General features: G+C 43.8%; 1 protein-coding gene across 1 annotated transcript in view; it reads left to right on the top strand.

The window, feature by feature from the left end:
- The window catches only part of SHPRH (SNF2 histone linker PHD RING helicase), a 207,931-nt gene that overhangs the window by 128,971 nt on the left and 52,851 nt on the right, over nucleotides 1-26,109 (top strand). Inside the window, 9 exon segments of the mRNA XM_068231979.1 lie at nucleotides 172-314; nucleotides 3,096-3,269; nucleotides 6,085-6,147; nucleotides 8,459-8,684; nucleotides 14,011-14,121; nucleotides 14,123-14,155; nucleotides 17,052-17,153; nucleotides 23,663-23,734; nucleotides 25,628-25,816. Coding sequence (XP_068088080.1) covers nucleotides 172-314; nucleotides 3,096-3,269; nucleotides 6,085-6,147; nucleotides 8,459-8,684; nucleotides 14,011-14,121; nucleotides 14,123-14,155; nucleotides 17,052-17,153; nucleotides 23,663-23,734; nucleotides 25,628-25,816 — 1,113 coding nt within the window.

The raw sequence follows: 26,109 nt of genomic DNA, 5'->3' as shown, positions 1-26,109 counted from the left end.
GTGGGGACGAGCGGGAATCGATCCGGACGGCGGCGGTGATGCGGTGGGACTTTGTTTATTTTGATACTGCAAAGGAGGCACTTTTAATATAATAAGAAAATTATATGTTCTTTATTGTTGTTGTTCAAGTTTCAAGTGTTGGTCATTGTGATCCTCTTAACTTAATTCTAGACCAACTTCTCTTCCCCTTGGTGGATTGATGTTATCCATTGTGCCATCCATGGTGCCACTGATGAAGATCTTGTTCAGCGTGTGCAAAATGAAATAACAGTCAGATATAAACACCAAGCTAACAAGCTGTCCATGGCAGATAAGTAAGGAGATTCCATGTATAAAACAATAATATTTGATGTTTATTGGTGTTGTAATTCATAGCCTGGGTTATTGTCTGGTCAATACAGTATTTTTCGAACTATAAGATGTACCTAGGTTTAGAGGTCAAAAATCAGGAAAAAAAATATACTAAACCTAGTGCGTCTATAGTGCAGGGGTATCTTATGGACCTTTTTCCCCGCCCAATAGGCCTGAACGATTTTAGGAAAAAATTGAATTGAGCGATTTCTGTCCAAAATTACGATTTCCATTCGATTCACGATTTCCTTCAAATCAAGCTTTGTCCCCCCCCCCCTTTTGTGCCTGTCCCCCCTCTGTACCAGTCTCTCATTATGCCCCCTTTGCCTCTCCATGCCTCCTTTGTGTCTCTGTGCCCCCTTTTTGTCTCTCTTTGTGCCCCCTCTGTGTCTCTCTTTGTGCCCCCTCTGTGTCTCTCTTTGTGCCCCCTCTGTGTCTCCTGTGTCTCTCTCTCTGTGCCTCCTCTGTCCCCCAAGTTGCATCAGTTCTGGACATAGCTTCAAGCACGAGTCCAGCGATGCCCATCTATCCACTTTGCCTCCTGCAGGCTCTAATGCACGGCATACTTCCTGTATATCATGTGATATACAGGAACCCGAAGTTTTGCCAAGCACAAGAGGTGGCAGAGGGCGATAGAGGATGGAAGGTATGGGCACTGGGACTTTGGGAAAGTTTGAAGGCGCTTCTTCAAACTTCCTCTTGTGGAAATGACGTGATCGCGATATTCGCCGCTTTGACGATTCTGAAATTGTGATGTTGGTGATCGCGATTTCGATTTAAATTCGATTTATCTTTCAGGCCTACCGCCCAAGCTGTCTCCAAGCTTACGCTAGCTAAAGTACACACTGCACTAACCCCTACTGCTCTCAATAGTTACACTGCACTACACTACATTAACCCCTGCTGCCCCCTGCCAGCCACACTACACTAACCCCTGCTGCCCGACCAGCTAATCCGCACTACACTACACTAACCCCTGCTCCCCCCACCAGCAAAGCTACACTACACACTACAGTGCCACTTCAGTATGTCCGTTCTTACCACTTCCTGCCTCTAAGCTCCTCTCCCCCTCGAACCAGTCCTGCTTCTATAAACATTCCTCTCCTCTTCTCTGACTTCTGCATCCTCCGTTATCCCGTTACACTGTGGCCACCTGCCGTAATACAGCTCTGGTCCTCCTTCCTGGTCGGCTTGTACTTTTGCATTAGTGGTTCCCCCATATTGCGTAATCCTGCAGGCGCATGTGTGCCGTGCCTCATGCGTGACCCTGATGCATGTCCACCAATAGGGTGTTGATAGATGGAATCTGACGAGGTGATGAACGAAGCACCCAGACGTCTGGGTGTACCAGACTTAAAGACCTCATCCTGATGGGAGGGGCTGACATAAAAGCTCTCAGGAATGAAGAAAGCAGTCTGAAAATGATTTCTGCGTGCATGTTAGTCACATCAAGAAATGGATTGCATATTTGAATTCAGTAAGGCGTTGCGAGTTCACACATATGAAACATGAGTGTCAACTATGAAGGGTCATGGAGAATGTTTATTACTCTGCAACCGTGAATTTGATATGTGTCAAGATCGATCAGGGTTTGTGCCAGAATGACCTTTATTACTTCTGTTAAAAGTGTCTCATTAGCATATTGCCAGTGGCTATAACATCAGGAATTATGAAGGAAATATAGATTTTTAGGTTTACGGAAGTTCATCTGTCCCTGGTGACAGCAGCTGTGTAAGGAAGCAGAGAACATCAGCCTGTCTCCGTTGAACCCTAGCCAGCAGTTTGAAGGTGTGAAAATTACAGACACCCGGACTAGAGAAGCCTGGCTTTATGATGCTCCTATCTCTGCCTCCGGTTCACTTCTGGAATTTCCGACTTTAAAGTTGGAAAACCACTGCGCCTGCGCGGTCATGTCCTCGTGCCTGCACAGTACGCTCCTTTTGACACCAGCAGGACACGGCCGTGCAGGTGCAGTGGTTTTCCGATGTTAAAGTCGGAAATTCCAGAAGTGAACCGGAGGCGGGGCCCGGAGCATCGGTGAGTGGCGGCGCGGGCACAGGACGTCTGCAGGGAGCCATTAGAAGCGCCAGGTAAGTTCAACTCTTTTTCCCCCTACCCCCCCTACAGTAGTCCTTTAATCCTGATGTGTGCGCTATCAGCACATGTTAAAGTAAACCTGAACCAAGTAAAATTATTTAAAATAAACACATGATGTACCTGCAAATGAATATTACACTGTCAGTTCCTCTCAGAAGCTCACCATTTCTTCTCACTAGGATTCTTTCCAGTTCTGACAAGGCCTTGTCAGAATTGTCTCTCAAGAGGCTGAAGGCCTTAGGGCCCTTTTTCACTATATCAGTTGCTGTCAGTTATAACTGAAATGACAACTGATGTGCAAGGTAATGTCCATGTTTCCCTATGGCTCAAGCAATATTACTGATTAACGGGGTTATGACCATTTTTAAAATGGAAAACTGAGAATTCCATTGATCACAGTGGACAAACAGGACACAGGAAAGGAGAAAGAGATTGATAAGCAGACTACATGGAAGGTACATGTGTATGTTTATTTTAACTTTTTTTTTCAGTTCAGGTTTGATCTAAGATGTATGTTTTATAGTGATTCAACCCCATTGAAACATAAACAGCCAAAGGTACTGTTTGTTGTTTAACTGTTGTCTTAGAGACCAATATAACCATTAAAGCAAAGTCCGAGTGTGGATCTAATGTACTGTGTGTATTAGGTTCCGTGACTGCAGAGGACTTCAGTACATTGTCACAACACAAATGGAAGAACTAAGAAATTGCCAAAAGTTGGTAAGAGAAGCTGTGAAGAACCTTGAGGGGCCCCCTTCTCAAGAAGTTATCCAGACTGCCTCAGTATGTCACCTTCGGGTTGGTCGGCTTCCTCTCCACATGTATGTTTAACATCTTTACTAATATTACTTTGTTTTCTTCTTCAAATTTAAGAACAAATTACATATGATACTTTAGAATATATAAGGAATGGCTGAAAATTGATTGTCTGTTGTAGGCTCCACCCACTTTTTCATAGTTTTAACCGCAGTGACCCACGGTGCAGTGTTTGCGTACTCTGGCTTTAAAACTGTTAGAATGACAACTATTTAAATGTTGTTATTGAAGTCAATAGGTTAGATCTGATTGGTTGTTTGTGGCTCCATCCACTTTTTTAAATTTAAACCCCAGTCACTGACTATGCCAAATTTCAAGACCCTGCAGTTAATAGTGAAAGAATGGCAGTGGTTTAAATATTCACTTTAACCACTTTACCCCCGGCGGTACGAATTTCTCCGTCCCTTTTTCCATCCTTTAACCCCCAGGGACGGAGAAATCCGTACCTTCCGCGCTACCGCCGCTGTCCGCGCTCCCACAGCTCGTGCGCGCGCACCCACCTTCCGGATGCTTACAGGTCGCATGTAAACAGACTCACAGTGGCCATCTTGTGGCCAAATAGTAAACTACAACCTAAAGTATTTTACACATACAAATACATTGTATTACACAATAAATTAACTCCTTACTTCCCACACTCCCCAATTTTTTTTTTTGTTATTTAAAAAATAAATAAATACAATAAAAAAATAAACAAAATAGTTACCTTAGGGACTGAACTTTTTAAATATTTATGTCAAGAGGGTATAACACTGTTACTTTATAAACTACGGGCTTGTAATTAGGGATGGACGCAAAACTGAAAAAAATGCACCTTTATTTCCAAATAAAATATTGTGATAGGGACGTAATTTAAACGGTTTTATAACCGGGACAAATGGGCAAATACATTTCATGGGTTTTAATTACAGTAGCATGCATTATTTAAAAACTATAATGGCCGAAAACTGAAAAATAATATTTTTTCCCACATTTTTTCCTATTTTCCCATTAACACACATTAAGAATAAAATAATTCTTGGCATAATGTCCCACCTAAAGAAAGCCTAATTGGTGGCGAAAAAAACAAGATATAGTTCATTTCATTGCGATAAGTAATAATAAAGTTATAGACGAATGAATGGATGGAGCGCTGAAAGGTGAAAATTGCTCTGGTATTGAAGGGGTAAAACCCCTCAGTGGTGAAGTGGTTAATTATCAATTGATGAAAGTTGATTGGTTGTTGTAGGCTACCCCCACTTTTCTTAAATTTTGACCGCAGTAACCCAGTGAGTATTTTGCTAAGTTTGGTACACTTGGAATTCAAGCTGTGATAATAGTAGCATAATCTATTTATTATTAAGGTCAATTGCCGAAATCTGATTGGCTGTTGCTGACCCCGCCCCCTTTTTCATAACGTTGAACCACAAGTCACCCAGTGACCAACACTTTAAGGTTTGAGTGAAATCTGATTGGGTTTTGGTGGCTCCGCCCACTTTTTCTAACCTCAAAGTGCAAACACCCAGTGACCCGTGGTGCCAAGTTTGCAGACTCTGGCTTTAAAACTGAGAATGACAACTGTTTACATTTTGTCGTTGAAGTCAATAGGAAAAATCTGATTGGTTGTTTATGGCTCTGCCCACTTTTTTAACCATTTAATGGCAAGCATACATATTAAAACATCATGCTTTAGCCTATTAACGGCAACATGACAGTTTAATACGTTGCGCGTTCCCGCCGCCGCTCCGCACATGTCCGCGCCACTACCGCCGCCATTACCGTCGGGTTTCCGTGCCATGCAATTGGGGCAACCTACACAGCAATGGTCCGAAGAAGTGTGCAAAGTTTTCATGATTGTGTTGTTAAAACTGTAGGAGGAGTAAGTGTATAGAAAATTATCAATAATCATGATAAGGAGAAGACCTTTCAAGCCATCATCATAATAACAATAAGAAGAAGCAGAAGGATAATAACATGAATTCATTGAAGAATAATATGTTGGCCTTTTAAGCCAACATAATAAGCTGAACTATAAGAACAGTTTGTTGGCTTTTTCAAACCCAAAATAATAACCAGCTGAAATAAGAGAACAATATGTTGGGTTTTTTTTCAAAACCAACGTAATAAAGTATAACTTTTTCCAGTTATCTAACTAGATACCACCCATATCTCAAATACCTTGACCAATTAAAACTGATATGCTTCCCACACTCAAATTCAGAAGTGTACATGGTTTGCAGTGCAGCTACACAGTAGTAACAGCACAGTATTTGCAATAGAGCCTCTCTTACACTGTTATGTCGGCTTACACAATATGTTGGCTTTTCAAGCCAAATAATACTAATAAGAAGAAGGAAGAATAATAAGCTGAACTAAGACAACAAGATGTTGGGGCCTTTGAAGCCAACATAATAATAATAATAATAATAATAATATGGAGAAGACCTTTCAAACCAACATAATAATAAGAATAGGAAGAAGTGAAAGAATATTAAGCTGAACTCATTGAAGAGCCTTTCAAATCAACATAATAAGCTGAACAACAAGAACAGTATGTTAGCTTTTTCAAAGCCAACACAATAATAACCAGCTGAAATAAGAATATTATATGTTGGCTTTTTTCAAAGCTAACATAAAAACTTTTTTCCAGTTATCCAACTAGAGTTTACCCACATCTCAAATACCTTGGCCAATTAAAACTGGTATGTTAAACAGTACAGTTCAGAAGTGTACATTGTTTGCATTTTTTTAAATTTAATTTTTGACATTCAACTGTTCTGTGCTTATCTTTGCAGTGGATTGGTGAGTTTTCTAATAGCCTATCTGCTTCTTCCCTCACAGCTGTGTGTTTTGTAAAGCTGAAGAATTATTCACAGACTACGAGTCAAAGCTCTTTGCTCCTGCGTAAGTACAACACAACAGAAAGGACTGAATCGAAAATCTAGACAAAACAGTTTACTCATACTTCAAAGCTAGGCATTGCAAATAGGTTTTGCTTTTCGTCTGTAATATGGTTTGATAGTTTCCTATGATGCAGCTGTAAAATGCAATGTATGATTCATATGCTAATAATATCAGGTATTTTAGTAGCACAAAGGGAGAGTTTCAAGTTTTTTTCCATTACAGTGAATATACCTTCATTGTTTTTTATTTTTATTTGTGTAAAGTACTGTATTAATAAACTTTCTTTGGTAGAAGTATGGTGTTTTATGTAAATATATCCTAGAGAAAAGCAAATGTGTGTCACTGTAAGATGAAAAAACTGAATACACAAAAAAAGTCATTAGACAAAGACAGGATAAATAACATTTATATTGTACTTTTCTCCTGGCGGACTTAAAACGCTTGAGCTGCAGCCACTAGGGCGCACTCAGTAGGCAGTAGCAGTGTTAGGGAGTCTAGCCCAAGGACTTCTTACTGAATAGATGCTGGCTTACTGAACAGGAAGAGCCGGGATTTAAACCCATGTCAGAGGCAAATCCCTTAACCATTACACAATCCAGCCACTATCCATTAAGTATTTAAGTATCTAGAATGAGAATTGCACACTTGCTATTGTGTTGGAACAATTGCTGAACAAAAATGCTCTTTGGCTTGTAGTTGCACAATGTGTACTACTCTGTTTGGTGGTGGTGGGGGGGGGAGAGGATGCACAAGCGCAAAATGCAAGTGGGACTACATTATGGGATCCTCTTCTGGAACCCCCAAAGAGAACAAGACATTTGAGGACAGCAGTCCATGCTGGCATTTGCCTGACAAAACAATCAGCAATTGTTTCAGCTGAGGTAGTCCTAAAGTGTGTACCTAACTGAGTTATTCACCTGACACATAATAGAGGAAATCCAATTAAGATTATAAAAACCATAAATATACCTGTTATCAAGTTATGTGCACTTACGCTATGCAGAAAGGGAAACCAACTCAAATGTAAAATCGGTACTTACGTATTATCCCATCTGCAGAGTTTGGCAGCTTCTTGTAAAAGTTCTATTTGCTGCCCTACTACAATCTAGACTTTTTTTGGGAAAGCTGAAAGCCCTGGCTTTCCTTTGCACCAGGCCCCAAGTCTGTGTAATGCTTCATTCCAAAGTTAAAGGGTTTTGAAGGAAGGGTGTCCTCTGCACTTTGCTGCAGAAACTTGATTACATAAGTACTGGACAAACCCGACATTAATGATCAGCTGCTCACCCGGGAGATCGTTTCCTTCTTTTTTTAAAGCATGAATCTGTTTTTTCAATAATTGTGTCAAGTGCCCTGGGGGTCTCATTACAGAAGTAGAAGCAGCAGCCCCGTCTCCTCTCTGAGTGCCTGAGGCTGGAGACTCCATTCCACTGTGCTCTCTGCAGTCAAAAGAAGGGTGCACACCTCTTTCAAACCCCCCTAACTTGAGAACGAAGCATTACACAAACCTGGTGCAAAGGAAAGCCAGGGCTTTCAGCTTTCAAAAAATGGTTAGATCGTGGTAGTGCAGCAAATAGAACTTTTACAAGAAGCTGCCAAACTCTGTAGACGGCATAATACGTAAGTACCGTAAACTCTTTTACTATATATTAGCCCCTGTTAAGAAGCAATTTGTACTTACCGGTAAACTTTAAAAAGTAGTCGCTTCCACTACCTCAAGAATGCTGTAACAGGGAGCTATTTGCAGGGCATCTTGATGGGAGTATTGTTGCAGGAGTGGTTAGGCACTCTCCTCAGTTCCACAGACAGGGGCCACTTGAAACTTGGCCTAAGAACATCCTAGTAAAGCAGTCTGTAGTCTGACTAAATCAAGTAAATCCAAAGAGAAACAAGACAACTACATTTTCTTTTATTGCATTCTTGAGAACATTTGATCACCATGTAAGTGGCTGCAGGAACTTTTAAATCTTCTTGGTTTGTATAACCTGTTCAATCCTCTACAGAATGGCCTTTCCTGATCAGTGTTTGACAACATAGTCAAGGAGCTCCCCCCCCCCCCCCCCCCTTTTTTAAATAGATTTTTATTGTAGGTTTTTATTGTATCTAGCATTCAATGAAATTCGCCTGCCTAAGTTATTTGTATAGGCTGATGGCAGTCTATAAACATGCAGTTCTTTCTCATACCATCTATAGGCTAGAGATTGCAAAGCTTATTGATAGGTTCCAAATTCTAATGTTGCTCTGTAACACATACTAATTTTCAGAAAAATGTAAATGGTCTGAACCCAAAGCTAATTGCTAATGTAATTTGCAGGGTAAAGGGTCAGACCGCTATATTTGAAGAGATGATTGAAGAGGAAAATGGATTAGTGGATGACCGTTTGCCCAAAACTAGCCGAGGCCTGTGGGCTGCTAGTGAACTGGAACGTGCCCTGAAAGCCATCCTGGCATTTGCAAGAGGTCACCGCATGGAATCATGGTTAACTGATGAAGGTGCTACTTTTATGGAGTTGTTTGAAACATGGAAGAAAGAGTATAAGGTATGTCTCAATAGAAATAGGCAGCATGTGCTGATTTATATAATTTATTAATACCTGGAACTCTTTAAAGGGGACCTAAAGTGAGAGGGATATGAAGGCTGCCATATTGTTTTCCTTTCAAACAGTGCCAGTTGCCCAGTATGCTGCTGAACTTTCTGGCTTCAGTATTGTCTGAATCAGACACCTGAAACAAGCATGTCTCTAATCCAGTCAGACTTCAGTCAGGAACATCTGCTCAGCATGATTGTTCAGGGTCTGTGGCTAAATGTATTAGAAGCCTGGCTGTCCTGCTGATATTCCGCCTCCAATTCTTTTAGCCATAGACCCTGAACAAGCATGCAGATCAGGTGCTCTGACTGAAGTCTGACTGGATTTGCTGCATACTTGTTCCAGGTGTGTGATTTAAACAATACTGACAAGAAGGATGAGCAGGACTGCCAGGCAACTGGTATTGTTTAAAAGGAAATAAATATGGCATCCTCCATAGGTCTCTCTCACCTTAGGTTCCTTTCACTTCAGGTGTCCTTTAAGTCCTAGGTTCTTAACGTGTGGTATGTGTACCCGTGGTGGTTCCAAGGGGTACTCGGGCTTGATATACTTAACCAAGAATAACAAATTTAGAGTTTTAGAACATAATAAATCTTACTTAAACAACAACAAATTGGTATTTTGGCTAATTAAAAGCAATAGTAAATGCTTGGAAATTGTTTAGAACCAATTATCATGTACTACGATTACATACATACTGTATTTGTCAAGGAGTACTTGTGATAATGTTTATTATGCTAGGGGGTACTTGGTGAGTACAGGGTTTTAAAAGGGGGTACGTACCAATAAAATGTTGAGAAACCCTGCTTTAAGTAACCCTGTAGTACCATCTATCTGGTAGTGGGCTACAGTATACAGCGTTATTTACTTATTAACTCTGCAGCATAGACTGCCTTCACTAACAAGACTTCACTTTCACTGAACCTCGACAAGTCCTAGGCGTTTGGTTAGATTATCTGGTTTAGAAACTCAGTCATGCCCTACCCAGCCCATGCCACTCCCCCATCCATGCTGGCCCTGCCTCTTCCCCCACCCCTAATGAAACTGTACATAAATGCTGAGAGAGGCAGGCAGATAACAGCTAATTAGTGTCAAATCATAATCTCATTCTGATCCAGCTGATTTGCAGGGGCTCAGTACAGTCCTGTTTGTCAGAGCAACAGGAGCTTCTGAAGGTGGCCATACACTGGTCGATTTGCCAGCAGATTCGACCAACAGATAGATCCCTCTCTGATCGAATCTGATCAGAAAGGGATTGTATGGCCACCTTTACTGCAAACAGATTGTGAATCGATTTAAGACTGAAACCGATCACAATCTGTGGAGCTGCAGCCCTCCCCCCCTGCATACATTACCTGTTCCGGCCGGCGCGAGTCCCCTGGTCCCCGCTGTCTTCTTCTCCGCTCCGGGCTCCAGACCATTCCTGCAGCTACTGAACTGTCCAGGGGAAGTTTAAACAGTAGAGGGCGCTCTACTGTTTAAACCTTCTGCCGGGACAGGAAGTTCTGTGTAGCTGCGGCCAGTCCAGAACCCAGCACGGAAAGAAGACAGCGGGGACCAGGGGACTCGCGCCGGCCGGAACAGGTAATGTATACCCGCTGTATTGAGTCGGTCGTCGGGCATTCGAACGCCGCTACCAACGCATTCCCGACCCGCCGGCGATCGAGAAAAATCTTCCGCACGGACGGATTGACGGGAATCGACGTGAACAATCGATTTCGGACGGAAATCGATCGTTCTGTCAGCGGTGTGCGCGGCAATTTCACAGCCGATTCGATCACTGTGATCGAATCGGCCGTATATCGCCGGGAAAATCGTTAGGTGTATGGGCCCTTTAAGACAGTAAGGCTGCTTAGTAAATATGCAATCTGTGTCTCAGTTCACAGTTGCTTTAAAGGTACATTTTTTGCTATTACATTAATACTGGGTACACGATACGTTTTTCCACTCGATAGATGGATTTGATAGATAATTCCCAACATGTCCGATATTCCTTCCGATCAATTCTGCGCTCGATTTCTCATAGAAGTGAATGGAAAAAGATAAGAAAAACGAGCGGAAGACAAGAGAATCGAGCGCAGTATCGAGTGCAGAATCAAGCGGAAAAAACGACCGTGTGGAAAATAGAGCAGAAAAATGTATTGTGTGTACCCAGCATAACGCACTTTATGATATGTATTGCTGTTCATAAACACACAGGAGAAAATTTTTCACACTGAGACAAAGTGTGACACACCCCAAGTTTTAACATTTATATGATGTATTCTTATTCCTTAACATCAACATTTTACCTTTTTTTATTTACTTTAAGTCTATGGTACAACTTTTTATTTTTTGTTCTGTAGATAAAACATCCGCCTCTTCCCCCATTCATAGCCAGAACCCACATGACACTCTGTACTCACACCCAGAACCCACATGGCACGCAGCATCTACATTCAGCACCCACATGACAACCAATACCCCCTAGCCACAAACGAGGGGGGGTTGTTGCAAGGCCCCTGTTTTAAAATTTGAGCACCCCCCACTTAAGAACCCTCTGCACGGCCCTGCCCACACTCACTTTGTCTGCTTCACTAACAGAAGTGCATTGATGTTGCTTAGCAACATAGTACCTCCTGGCATCATGTGTTATATATTCATGTTACTGTTCGGGCTGTGCAGAGCCAGCTTCCCAAACAACTTAAGGTGCGTACACACACACTACCAAAGGCCGAACCCTCCCGCTGGGCAGTCTTTTAGCCGACAGTAGTGCGTGTGTACGCACTGTCGGCGGACTGGTAAGGCTGTTTCTGAATGATCCGCTGAGCGGACCGTTCAGAAACAGCGTTATCAGTCCGCCGACAGCGCGTACACACGCACTACTGTCGCCTAAAAGACCGCCCCATGGGAAGGTCCGGCGGACCCGTCGTTGCCCCTGGTAGTGCGTGTGTACGCACCTTTAGGGAAGTGGGAAAGAATAGTACACTTAGCAGCAGAGACGGATCCTGCTAATATCTGGCCAGTGGATTAGATTAAGGAGGGAGTCATTCAGATGGAGAGAGAAGTGGGATGGCTGAGAAAGTGAGGGTGGAAGTGGGGGACGGGAGAAGAGAAGAAAATCCATAAAATTGGACCATGGACCAGAGAGACATGGAGAGGACAGTACAAGAGGGGAAAGCAAAGTAAAGAGTGAAGAAATAGGGGTTTCCTTGAAAATGTTGCTGTGAGGCCCCATAACTTGCAGTTATGTCTCTGGTTAACCCTAAACAAAGTGAGAGGCGGCACACCACTGGCTTTGCAATTAAAGCTTGTATTGTTGAACAAGACGAAATGCAGCTAGTAATATTTATTGACACTGTGAGGCCCTTCAATTCACTTTTTGTCCTGGGAGATCATTTTTCATCTTCTGTTAAAATACAGTGTGGGCCATTTATATGGTTACACCTTAATATGGCCATTTATATGGATACACCATTTTATGTGAATGGTGAAGTTAACAAACAAAACCATTGCTATTGGTCTGACACTAACCCACATTGGATAGATCCCTCCGAGACTGTTGGAACAAAAAACTTGGGCAGTGGGCAGCATGGTGGGGTAGTGGTTAGCATACTCGCCTTGCAGCGCTGGGTCCTTGGTTTGAATCCCAGCCAGGTTAACATCTGCAAGGGGTTGGTATGTTCTCCCCGTGTCTACATGGGTTTCCCCTGGGCACTCCGGTTTACTTCCCATATCCCAAAAAATGTACAGATAAGTTAATTGGCTTCCCCCTAAATTAGCCCTAGACTATGATACATGCATTACACAATAAATACATAGACTAATGACTATGGTAGGGACTGTCCCTTCTGAGGGACAGTTAGTGACAAGACAGTATACTCTGTACAGTGCTGCATAATATGTTGGCTTTATATTTTACTAATATTATAAATGCAAAAGTTTAGATGTTTGTTACTCAGTCACGTAACAATGGCTTAACTGATATGAATGAAATTTGGCACACACATGGTACATTACCTGGAATAACATATAGGATACTTTTTATCTCCATAACCAAAAAGTGGGCGGAGACAAATACACAATTTAGTTTTCAATTTGAGTAATTGTGTATTAGGGTTAGAAAAAGTGGGTGGAGTCAACACCAGCCAAATGCATACCCGGGCAATGCTGGGCCATGAGCTAGTAAATAAATAATTAAACGCTCTGTAATTGAAAAAGTAGCAAAAATTATGTAACAAAGAAGTACTGTTAAAATTCTTATTTTCTTGCTTCCTGGTGGCCTAGGCCTCTTGCACACTACATGCGATTCCAATGTTTTTATACGATCCGGTTTTTGATTCCGACTAAAAAATATAGCAGCATGCAGTTCTTTTTTTTTATTGGAATCAAAAATCGGATCATATAAAAAATCTGAATCGCATGTTGTGTGCAAGAGGCCTTAAAAGGCATTTTATTGATTTTGAGTGAAAATATCACCCAGGAAAAAACATGAGAAAAAGTGATTTTTTTTTAACAGACATCCAGCCAAATCGATGATTTGATCGAATCTGCTAAAAATCGATTCTGTAAACTATTCCCAATCCTCCCTGCGATTCCTGTTCAACAGTTTCCTGGCTAAAATCAGTTGATTGCACAGGTCGGAAAATTTTGGTGGCTTGGTGGTGGGTAAGGAGCCCCCGTCGCTAGCAGTGTTCGATTCAGTGACCGGCGAAGCTACTCTGACCTGTCCATGTTGCGGTTTCAATCTCTTCTCCCCCCCCCCCCCCCCCCCCCCCCACTAGCAGCTTCTTCCTCTCTTCTCTCCTGAGTCCCTGGGTACTTGTGTGATGTAACGTGTGATGTAACAAGTGCTAGAGGCCAAATATTAGAGGCCTCTAGTGAACACGTAGTATATGCCACAGTACCCCTAGTATTTTTACAGCATTACATAGGGAGTTAAGAAACAGCAGCCAGGGGAGAGCAGAGACTGGGACCGCACAGCGGACAGGTTTGAAGCTGTGGCTACACTGCACAGCCTGGGGCGAGAAGAGGGACTTCATGCTGAAATCTATTGAAAATCTGTGTTTAGTGTGTGAAGGGATTCGAGTAGATGCCTCTCTGATCAGATAAGGATCTGAGAGGGAGAAATCTGTTGGCCATATAGACCAGTATATGGCCACTTTTAGTGTGAATCAAAACAGATGGATCACACACTATGCACCAAACAAAATAACGGTAATTGCATCAATATGATCTAATAAGCTTACTACTTTTATACTTTATTTTGTTGATCTTATATTACTTTATGTACTTTCAGTTGCTTCATGAGTACTGGATGGTCTTGAGAAACCATGTGTCAGCTATTGATGAACTTTCTATGGCAACCCAACGCATTAGAATCCGTCTACCTGATGAGCCAAAACCTAACCCCACCTGTTCTCCATATTATTGAACCACATGAGGTGAGACATTTAAATGTAGTTATTATTATTATTAGTGGATATTTACACCTAGTGCATACAGGTCTTCTTCATTTTATTTAAAAGTTAGAGTTTAAGGCCTCTTTCACAGTGCGACATTAAAGTCGCACGTTTAAAACAACATGTAACACAAAATAACTTACAGCAATGAAAATCAATGGGCTGTTCACAGTGCAGATGTTGCGTTCTGTCTAACGCTGCATGTTAAATGAAAGTGCTGCATGCTATATACACGTTTTAGCTGCGTTAGACTGTTTGCACATGCTCAGTAATGTGTTTTTTTTGTAACGCATGCGCCCGTTTTCGTTCTATCACTGTGCGACAAAAACGTCGCACCAAATGCAGGGCTAAACAATGCACTATAACGTCCAAGTTAGGCCGCGTTCACACTTGCGGTTCTCTGCCAAACGGACCGGATGACCTGACCGGATCCGGATCGGAACCGTACGGTTCTAATCCGGATCCGATCCGGATCCGGTCAGTTTGCATCAGGTGTTCATCAGGATGCGATCCGGATCCGTTTGGCAAAAGATAGTAGAAAAGGAATAAAAATGTTGAGGTCTGGGAGGTCAGCAGAAGGTGGACCTGTGGAATCAGGCTCTCCGCTGTTTAGCACTCACCTCCACCTCCGACATACTGCCAACATCTCCCAGCACGTTTAAAATCACTGCTGCTCCCACTCCAAAATGCTTGCCCATGTGTCCCCATCCAAAATCGCCGCTTCAATACGCATAGGAAGTGGGGGTAGAACATCCGGATTTTTAGCCAGTGTGTTGTGCGCTCTCCGGTTCTCATTGGTTTGTATTGGCCGGATGGTGCAGTCCGGCTCCGCTCCGGATACGGCTGCCGGAGGAGCCGGACCAAAAAATAGCGCATGTTGGGTCTTATGCCGGAGTCCGGATCCGTGTCCGGACGAAACGGACGCATGTGAACGGACGCATAGGCTTTCATTGCTATGCCGTGCATCCGTTCCGTCCGTTCTGCATGCGGTCCGGCTCCGGGCACGGCGATTCCGGACGGCGACCGCTTAATGTGAACCGGGCCTTATAGTGCACAATGCATTGCACTAGGGGCATGTTGTGCGACCTTAACCTATTGCGGGACCGCCGCAGTATAAATCTACGGCGGGCAGAGGGCGCTGTGGTTCTGACCGGGACGTAAACTCTACGTCCCATTGACCGCGCGCCCCTGCCCATCTCTGCCGCTGTCCGGTCTGCGTGGAAATGTGCTGCCTTGCCACCTCTATGACGGCAGAGCACTGTGCGCCGAGCAGGAGCTGTTTTCATTGGCTCCTGGCCCTGTCATTCATGTAAGCCGTTCCCATTGGCTTACATGGAGTGACAGGGTCAGGAGCCAATGAAAGCGGCTCCTGACCGGCGCACAGCGCTCTGCCGTCATTACCGACGGCAGAGAGAGCACCCTGCGGCGGGGACAGAGCGCGTGTTCGTCGGGAGCGGCAGATTTTAGCGGCAATTCGTCGGGAAGCGGCGGTTTACGGGACCAGCACCCTCCAGTCCCCTCTGGTCCTTAAGGGGGCAGAGGGTGCTGGTCCTAAAGTGGTTAAAGTCACATCAAACGCCACGTCTTAGTGTGTAAGAGGCTAAATCTCATGATGCAGATCCTCTTTAGCTTCACGCCTGACTATTCTGACACTTGTTTGTTCCCACTTATCTCTACTTCTTGCATTAATTAATGTTTTAATTGGCCATTCCCTAAAAAAAGAAAGTGTTCATGGCATCACAAAATGCCACTGAGAAAGAGGGTAGAGCTTTCACATGTGCTCTACCGTCTTTCCCAGTGGGAATTTGTGATGCCATGTACGCTCCCTTTTATCTTTTTATTACCATTCCCACGTTAAAGTGAACCTGATGGCTACCTAACAAAGACTGCACTAAAGGTTTCCAGAAATGCGGTCAGCATAAGTTGCCTGTCCATATAAAATCATACTTTTAACACTTCAGAACATCCTTTCTATAATGTCTTGCTGTTTAGAAAAGCCCACCTCTAGCATAAACTTGTCCACTAAAGATGGTTTTATGCAGTTTTCAGTAATTACTTTATTTTCCATGCATTTTATAGGCAAAAACAAGAAAGCAAATGAAAAAATACACTATTTCTCCAATTCCATCCCCTATAGTTTTAAAATAAGGAATGCTACTATAAATAAAATCCACCCACTTAATTTGCCCATTAGTCTCGGTTATCACAACATTTAAATTGTGTTCCTAGTACAATGTATGGTGCCAATGTATTATTCGGAAGTAAAGGTGAAATTTTTCTGTTGGGGGGGGGGGGGGGGGGTTGTGTCCGGTCAATTGCAAGCCCTTATGTACTGAAATAACAGTAATATACCCTCATGACATACATATTGAAAAGATCCTCTAAGGCAACAATCTATGGATTTTTTAGACTGTTTTTTTTTATTCTATATGTGTGTGTTTGGTAACTGGGGTGGGGGGCTTTGGAAGAGATTAAATTCTACAATTTTTTTTAATTAAATATGAGTGGGGTCTGTAATTAACTTTTTTGCGGTTTACCAGGAAGTTTTCACATTTATTTTTTCACTTTTCTTTACTTTTGTTATTATGAATGGATATGGCCCCTGATCAGGTTCATATCCATTCATTACAGGCACTCCGACCCTTCCCCAATCACCAACATGGACATGCTGCCGTGAAAGAGTGGCGGTCGCTCGCGCACCTGCCACTGTAACATTGGATGCGAATACGCATCCAGTTAGACTTGAACGGTGTCTAACTGGACGACTATAGTCGTCCAGATAGACTTAAGTCAAGTGGTCAATATGTAATCCTATTATGGAATAATTGATTTATTTATTTTCAATAATCAATATGTTTTGTTCTTGCAAAAAACACAGGTGGAACAGAACCGTGTGAAGTTATTGAATGATAAAGCAGTTGCCAAGTCACAGCTGCAGAAGAAGTTGGGACAGCTTCTTTATCTTACTAATTTAGAGAAGGTAATTATAATTATTTTTTCATTGTCTGTATAGCGATCTTGTAGAACAAGGTGAAAATATGAAATGTAAAGAAAAAGGCTGTAAGTATATGTTATTTTCTGAAAGAGCTGTACTTTTTTGTATGCTTTTTTAGAAGTCTATGAAAGTTCCACCTTAATTGCAAAAACTGGCAGACCCAAGATACAGCTGATGATCTTTTTAACAACCACACATGAAAGCGGAACAACTAAAAATTACACTTTACAAAAATCAGTAGTGTATTCAGCTGTACCAAATCACGTTGTTGTGTTCAATAAAAATATCTTTCTTATGCTGGCCATACATGGTACAATTTTTTCATACAATCTTACCATTTCTATGTAATATATGGGAACTGCCTAAATTATCCTTTCAGTATATTCACTTAATGTACCCTTATACTACATAGAAATGGTAAGATTGTATGAAAAAATTGTACCATGTATGGCCACCATTATAAGGAATAAAAACTTGCCTACGATACTTCTCCTTCCTGCGCAATTGCTGTGGAAGAGGAAATAAAAGCTAGGGAATGGATGCAGGCTTTATTTGTTCATCAGTAGATATACACACAGACATTGTGCTCAGTTCACAAAGAATGAATGTATGCAGTAAGCAGAAAACAACAGATTTTAACCAAACATTTGTTAAATGTCAATTCACAAAGACTGTTACCACATGGAAAACTAAAATGATCAACTAATGAGGTAAATTACCGACTTGTGAAGCAAATACCTTATAAATGTTAATTCATAAAGGATAACCTATGTTATCCTTTATGAGATGTTCCGTATTTTAGCACCTGGCATGGAGCTGTTGTTAAAGAGAACCCGAGGTGGGATTATATTATGCTAGTGGGGCACAGAGGCTGGTTGTGCACACTATCACCAGCCTCTGTTGCCCCATGGTGTGCCTCAAAGACCCCCCCCCCCCCCCTGCGCGCCACTATACCCCCGCAGTGCTGGCGACAATGTTTACCTAAGCGCTGTCTGTCAGCGCTGCTCCCCCGCCTCCTCCTTATCGGCGCTACCCGCCTGTGTCCCTTCCCTCCCGCTGATTAGAGGGAAGTGACGCGGTGGGTAGCGCCGATACGGAGGAGGCGAGGGAGCGGTGCTGACAGACATCGCTTAGATAAACATTGTGCTGGCGACACGCTGCGTGTCGCCAGCACTGCGGGGGTATAGCGGTGCGCAGGGGGGTCTTTGAGGCACACCATGGGGCAACAGAGGCTGGTGTTAGTGTGCACAACCAGCCTCTGTGCCCCACTAGCATAATATAATCCCACCTCGGGTTCTTTTTAAGGCTTTGTTCACATTGCGTTCGGCTCGCGTGTTCGTCCACGGTGGCCTTATTTTGAGGCGTTTTTTCTTTCCGATTCCCGACACTTGGGTGGGCGGTTTTTGGGGGGGGGGGGTTTAGAGGTTTCCGGCGCGTTTTTCCCGAGCGTTTTGGTAATTCACTCCCTGACGCAAGTCAGGAAGTGAACTCTTTGATCCGGAAAAGAATAAATACAATGTATTTATTCTTAAAAACGTGAATGCAATCGCTCCACAAAGCGGTTTTGTGAGCGTTTTGCGTCAAAAATGCCCTAAAATGGCTCAAGCACCGCTTTTGAAAACTGACAGCACACGGAACACTTTAGTCTGAACTACACCATAGCACAACATGGTGTAACAGTTTTCTCTGTGTTTTTGAAAAACCGCCTGCGCTTACTTTTTCAAAAAACGTCTCTAATGTTAACAAAGCCTTAGAGAGGGATATGGACTGTATGCAGGGGCGCGCATCGGCGGCACAAAGGATCAAAGGATGGCTGACTGGTGGGGCCTATTTGGGTGATCAAAATTTTTTGTTTGCATGGCGAATTTTAGATATTTTTTTTTTCTTGCCTAACTCAGGTGATAAAATTAAGACTAACTAGTTCAGCAATGATAAGAACCAAATGTAAACATCACAAACAGAACTCTGAGGCTTTTGAGCAGAGGAAATTATCCAAATGATGTTGCTATTATTGAATAAAAGTTACCTACAGATGTACTGGTCTAGTTTGCTGGCATGCTTTAAGCCTTACTTGCTAGCAAGCAGCTCCTGTTTGGACAGATCACAGACAAATCGTTCCAGCCCCCAGCCTGTGTCTTACTACTCTACAAGCAAGGGGAAGTTGAAGAGGCAGGTGGAAGAGAAACACTGTGTGTGTAATTCCTTATCTTACTAGCTAAGAGTGCTGGAGACTAGAGCTTGTATTTAACTAACAGGAAGTTTTTGAATCAAGATTATTATCCAGTAGTCCATGATCGACTATCTTCATTGCTTCCATGTCCCCCTAGAGGGTTCAAAATGTGATGTGACAACCGAGCAATGGAAACTGATGCCAGACGCTTCTTTGCTTGCTTGCTAAGCAAGATGTCCCCGAGCGCTTGTCTATACCGAGCCTTACATTTGGAAGATTTCCTTTAACTGTCTGTAGTGTCTCTCCTATGGCAGAACACCTCAGTAGGTACAAAGACAGCAGTAAAATCTCATCTGATCTTTTCACACTGGTTACAAAACAAAACAATACATGAATACAAAGTCCCATCTGGTGATGCCTGTAGCTACATACAACTAATAGGGTTAACCCTTTCCTAACTCTATATGGCTGTAGGTGGCCTATAATTCATAATGTGAAGGAATACAGCAGAATTTAATTTTTATACTTTCTTTTTATTATGCAAAATTCAAAACCCTAACAGAAATAAAACCTCAGCAATACAATCAGGGAATTGCATACATCAGAATCAGTTTTATTCGCCAAGTGTGACAGAGTCGTACTCGGAATGGTTTGTGGTTCACACGGCATAGGCAAGTACAAAGACAGGCAAACAGATGCGCCAGCAGATATGGCGGCAGACGAGACAGACATTAACAGGTGTGCAAAAGTACATAGACATTAAAAAATTACCAGAAGCTCAACAGTATAAGCAAGCCTGGTGCCCTCGGACACGGCGTGAGGCTCGCGTAGAGTCCTTTTGTTCAAAAAGTATCAAAAGCATCAAGCATCAAAAAGCTGCCTGCATGGCCTTTATTGTCCCGTGTGATGTGAGCAGCAGTGAGCGGCTGAGAGGTTTCTTGACCTCAGTTGAGTACTTCCCTAGTTTAGCATCTGGACAGCTTGGGGGAAGAAGGAGTTCCTGCGCCTGGTGGTTTTGGATGGGATAGTTCTATAGCAGCGACCCGACAGAAGGTCAAAGTAGCGACTGCCAGGGTGGAGGGGTCGAGAGAGATCCTGGTGGCCCTCGTCTTCATTCTAGCAGCGTGGAGAAGATCAAGAGGTGGCAGCGGAGATACGATTATACGCTCTGCATCAGTAATGACTCTCTGCAGCTTATACCTGTCACTGGCCGTCGCGCTGGCATACCAGACAATGACTGACGAACAAAGAATGGACTCAATGGTTGCGGTATAGAAGCTGGTCAGCAGCTCCTGTAGCATGCCAAATTTTTTCAGCTGGTGCAGGAAGAACAACCTCTGCTGTGATTTCTTCTGAATTTTAGTAGTATTCTGCCCCTATTTCAGGTAGTTGGAGAGGGTTGTGCCAAGGAAGCGCACAGATGGTACCCTAGAGACCTCAGTATCACCTATGAGGACTGGTTGGAGTCGAGGTGGGTGCCTCCTAAAATCAACTGTCAGTTCAACAGTCTTTGGTGCGTTGAGTTCAAGGTTGTTATCCTTGCACCAATTGTAGATTCGCTCCACCTTGCTGCGGTACTTGTGCTCTCCATTTTTGCTGATCAGGCCGATGATGGTAGTGTAATCTGCAAATTTGATGACCTCTACAGAGCCAGCAGTAGAGGTACAGTTGTTGGTATACAAGGAAAACAGGAGTGGGGACAGTACACATCCTTGCGGAGCACCAGTATTGGTGATTCTCACACTGGAGGAGCAGTTGCCGAGCTTGACCAGTTGCGTTCTCTCTGACAGGAAGTCCTTGACCCATGCATGAAGAGTGTAGTCAACCCCAAGCTGCGGCAGGTTGTCAAGCAGAATAAATCTATAAAATATAGATTGCACATAAAGAGCAATACAGAAGAACGAGTAAGGAAAGAGCACATTAACAAATAACTAGAGAGACACAATATAGAAAAGCAGCTCTTATGAACCCGCCAGATCGGAGTAATGTCATGAACTTGTAGGATCACTGAAGAATATGGGATGTTGCCCAGTTGGCCGATGGATCCAAGATTCTATTAAACAATGGGGTGGATTCTGTGGTGGTAGAGGTGATTTTCTCCATAATATACATGGAATGGATTTTATTAATCAGCTCAGGCCTTGAGGGAGGCAAGGACTTTCAGGTCTTGGCCAGAAGTGCCTTATGCTGGGAATACACGGGTCGATCCGGCCGCCGATTAGCCGCCGGATCGATCCCCGCCGGTGCTCCTTATCAGCTGCTCGATTCCCTGCCATTGTCCGCCGGCGGGGATCGAGCGGGCGGGGGTCGAGCAGCGTGATCGGACCAGCTGAATATTATCAGCTGGCCGGATCAGCTGCTCGATACACGGTACAGAAATGTACCGTGTATCCCCAGCATTAGAAGCATTGCAGATCTGGCCTAGGAGTTTATGCTGGTGCTTAGAGAGTTGGGAGTGGGGTTCATGGAAAAGGGCTGACTGTGGGTCCGGTTGAACTTGCACCCCCAGTACCTCTGAAGACTAGGAGACGCTAAGGGACCAGAAATCAGAGTTCAGTGGGCAGTTAGTAGAATCTTATTTTGTCTTCATCTGTAGATGTCATTTCACTTTGTTAGAGATTTGTTATTGCAAATAAATTTGAAGAAGAATTCCACAGAGCATTAAATAAGTATTCCCCAAGTTATTGCAGGTATTGCAGTTTATTGCAGTTCACTTTAAAGAGAACCAGAGATAAGAATATAACATATTTATACATACCAGGGGCTTCCTCCAGCCCCATAGGCCTGGATCGCTCCCACGCCGCCATTCTCCACTGCCTCTGTCCACCGGTACCGGGTCCCGTCATTTCGGCCAGTCGACGCAAGCGCAGTGCGCTCCCTTGTTACTGCGCAGGCGCATGCGTACAGAGCCGGAGGGAGCTCCTGTGCATGCGGAAGACTGGTCGCATCTGCCGGAAGTGACGGGACCCGATACTGGCGATAGAGGCATCGGAGGAAGGCGGCGTGTTAGTGATCCAGGCTTATGGGGCTGGTGGAAGCCCCAGGTATGTGTAACATCTTTTTTCATTTTTTAGGCAATCTTCGTCTCTGGTTCCCTAACATACTTTCTCCCTCACTTATAGTATACTTTCATAGATCACTAAAATATGCTTTTTCTGACACTGAAAAATTGGTGTTTTGGATTCAGTTTAAATGAGTAGCTAGAGGTAGTTTCTGTATATCATGCTATGCTAACAAAGATGAGCAAATTGTTTCATTTTGAGTCTCTTGTTTTTCAAAGTGACTTTATTATCTTTGGAGCTGTGCCGTAAAACAGCATGCCAGCATGTCTGTGTACCCAGGGTATTGCCTCCAGTTGGATACATAAGCATACTGGGAAAGCTAGCTTGGATGGTGATCAATGATTTGGATCCTGCAGCTAGCACTGGCAGGGCTGGTTTTCAATGTTTGGCAATGTCAGCACTCTTTGCTGCATGAGGCAAACTTGCGAGGATGCACCCCCTCCGCCACTCCCGCCTCCACACACACTCACCAACCATCCGGAGACTGAAGCATAGCGTCTACCACTCTGTTTCCCTCCCCGCTTGTCATATTTTATCCTACGCTCTGTCTATTACAGCAAGGCTACAAAATGGCCGCTGATGTCCACAAATGCAGACGCTGGTGGCCATTTTCTTGTAGCCCTGCAGTAATAGACGGGGCAGAGGATGCGATATGATAAGCAGGGAAAGAAACAGAGTGGGGGACATAGCACGGCGACACATACCCGGGGATAGCCATGCTTCCAGACAGGTGGCGGCAGGCCAGGCGCACTCTTCTCTTCCTGCTTCTGCCTGGCGCCACCCCACACTTCCACTGCCTGAGGAAGCTGTGTCACCCCACATCATGGGTGGGACGGCCCTGAGTGTCAGGCAGCCTCCTGCTAATTCGTGGCATGTTTATTTGTTTTTATTTGCAATACAGTTCCTACATTTTAAGGATACTGGAGTGGGACTAGTCAGGACTTGTGTCTGTAGATACTTGTAGACAGTTTTTTTGTAACACAATTTGTAGCAGGGTTATTTTTAACCAGCTAGAACACCAGAGAAGTCTTCTTCAAGAGAGTGGCTTCTCCAGACTAATTTGCAGGCACATGTCTGAATTTTGACTAAACACACATCCTCCATAGTATTCCCAAAAAACTGCTGCTGCTGACAAAGAAAATAATAGGGGGTGTAAAGTACAGTTTTCATCCTGTTTGATTGCCAGTCCAAAGACACGTATAATTTTCTTTTAAATGAAATATGATGACGCTGGTTACATTTGTATATTTTTACTTTTACAGTCTCAGGATAAAACATCAGGAGGAGTAAATCCAGAGCCCTGCCCGATATGCGCAAGAAGCCTAGGAAAGCAGGTAACTTGGTACATTTATTTGTTTGCCCAACCCATTGTGTTATTTGTTTGCCCTTGTCATGAATAAGGGTAGGTCCGGGATAACATGAAGGAGTCACTGTGCTGAGGTGTAGAGAGCAGACTTGGCAGCAGAGCCGGGACAAGGTCCTCCAGCACCCAAGGCTGAGACAGCAAAGTGCGCCCCTCCATCCCTCCCACCCTAGCCGTCACACACTGATTGCTATTAGACTAAGAGGTGCCACAGGGCCCACAACCTCCCCAACACCTTAATATCTAGTTATCTGGCTTGCAGTCACTGCCATGTATCCCCTCTTCTTATTTCTTTCTGCTTCAAACACAATTAGGAATGACAGCTGAATGAATTCTGCGCCCCCTCCTACACTGCGCCCTGAGGCTGGAGCCTCTCCAGCCTATGCCTCGGCCCGGCCCTGCTTGGCAGATACACATAAAACTACAGCTGCTTTAAGTCCGGCTGAAGTCATTGCTGTGTCTGTTTCTGAAGAACATGCCCTTTTTCTCCCATTGTGTCGCAGCTCTGGTATTTGTACACGCTTTCCCATGGCTTGCCAGAATGCTATAACTGATGCCTCTACCTTCGGCTACTTGTAGCAAGCAGGCTTCCACCTGAAACATGCAAGCATACAGCACATCTGTACAGCAAAAACCTCTGAAAATTGTGGTTAAAATAGGGAGGAAAGGATCTTTGAAAGTTTAAGTGCCAGGAGTTTCAGGTAGTGGTATACAAAAAAATTTGAATTGTATGTTACAGTTCTAGTTAAAAGTGTTACTGTTTTATTAAAATTTTACTTATATGGCCAACCACCTTGTCATTTGATGTTTTTAACTGTCATGGCCACAGTCCACAGAACAGTCATGGTCACAGTCCACAGAACACCTCCAAATTTTCATTCTCCGTTTTGTTCTGCAGTGAGTGCTTCCTTCATGCAGCTATGACTGGTATATACCAATGCCAGATGTCTGCACACATCCCATGTGCATCTACACCAGGGGTCTCAAACTCAATTTACCTGGGGGCCGCAGGAGGCAAAGTCAGGATGAGGCTGGTCCGCATAAGGGATTTCACAAAAAAAGTCAATCAGCAGCTCCCGCCCCCAAACCCCAGCCCTTACCCCCCCATCCCCCCCCCCACCGGCCCTTGCATTGATTTTTATTACAAAATCAAATTCGCACTGAAGCAAACTATTTTGCCTATTTTACCTTATAGTTCGCTTCAGTGCTCCCATTACAAGTAACCCGCCGTGTCCCCGCCGCAAAACGAGGGCTGCGGAGCCCCCAAATCGCCCGGGCGGCAATCCGCCGGCATTTCCTGGAAGGGGCAGAGCTTTCAGCTTCAGCTCTGCCCCTCCTGACGTCAATCGCGGCGCATCGCCGCCTCTCCCCGCCCCTCTCTGTGAAGGAAGAGTGAGAGGGCCGGGCAGAGGCGGCGATGAGCCGCAATTGACGTCAGGAGGGGCAGAGCTGAAGCTGAAAGCTCTGCCCCTTCCAGGAAATGCCTGCGCTTTGCTCCCCGGGCGATTTGGGGGCTCTGCAGACCTCGTTTAGCGGTCGGGGATGCGGCGGATTACTTGGGAGCACTGAAGCGAACTATAAGGAAGCTTTTGCCGGCGCGGGCCACAAAATATTGTATTGAGGGACACAAATGGCCCGCGGGCCGCGAGTTTGAGACCCCTGATCTACACCCAGTTAACATCTGCCAAATTAGATAGGCAAAGGAAAAGGATAAGCCACTATTAGAAATGTTCACTTAGCAATGGATATGCTTAGCAAAGGGTTTCATCTTCCCTTCAAAATTGAAGTTGCAAAAGGTCCAGAAATTCTTGTCTACTGTGAATACATAATAATGCATATTTACATTCATTCTTTTTTCCTGCAGTGGGCAGTGTTAACCTGTGGCCATTGCTTCTGCAATGAATGTGTGGCAATCATCGTAGAACAATACAGTGTTGGTGCTCGTAAAAGTGCCATCAAATGTGCCATTTGTCGGCAAACGACATCACATAAAGAGATCTCATACGTGTTTACAAGTGAAACTTCGACTGAAGAAGAAGACATTCCAGTGAAGGTAAATTCTACTCTCTGTGCTTTTGTGACTTGCTAAGATGTGAGGCTGAAGCAGGAAACTTACAAGTCTACCCATACACCTCACAATGGCTGCAACTGGCTGTTAGGCTATTAGGCCAGATAACATGCTTTTGCAAGTGGCAAGTAGTTATGCCATAAGAATATGAGCACAAAATACCAGATACTAGACCAGATACTATCATAGATTTTCTTCAGAGTGAAAAAACATAGATGTATTCAGTGTATCTGTTCCATTTTCTCAGTGTGGAAAAATTAACAAATAGAAATCGTATT

The sequence above is a fragment of the Hyperolius riggenbachi genome, chromosome 4 (genome assembly GCF_040937935.1).
Source record: "Hyperolius riggenbachi isolate aHypRig1 chromosome 4, aHypRig1.pri, whole genome shotgun sequence".
Classification (NCBI taxonomy): Eukaryota; Metazoa; Chordata; class Amphibia; order Anura; family Hyperoliidae; genus Hyperolius; species Hyperolius riggenbachi.
The sequence above is the reverse complement of the archived record's forward strand: the minus strand, read 5'-3'. Positions and strand labels throughout refer to the sequence as shown.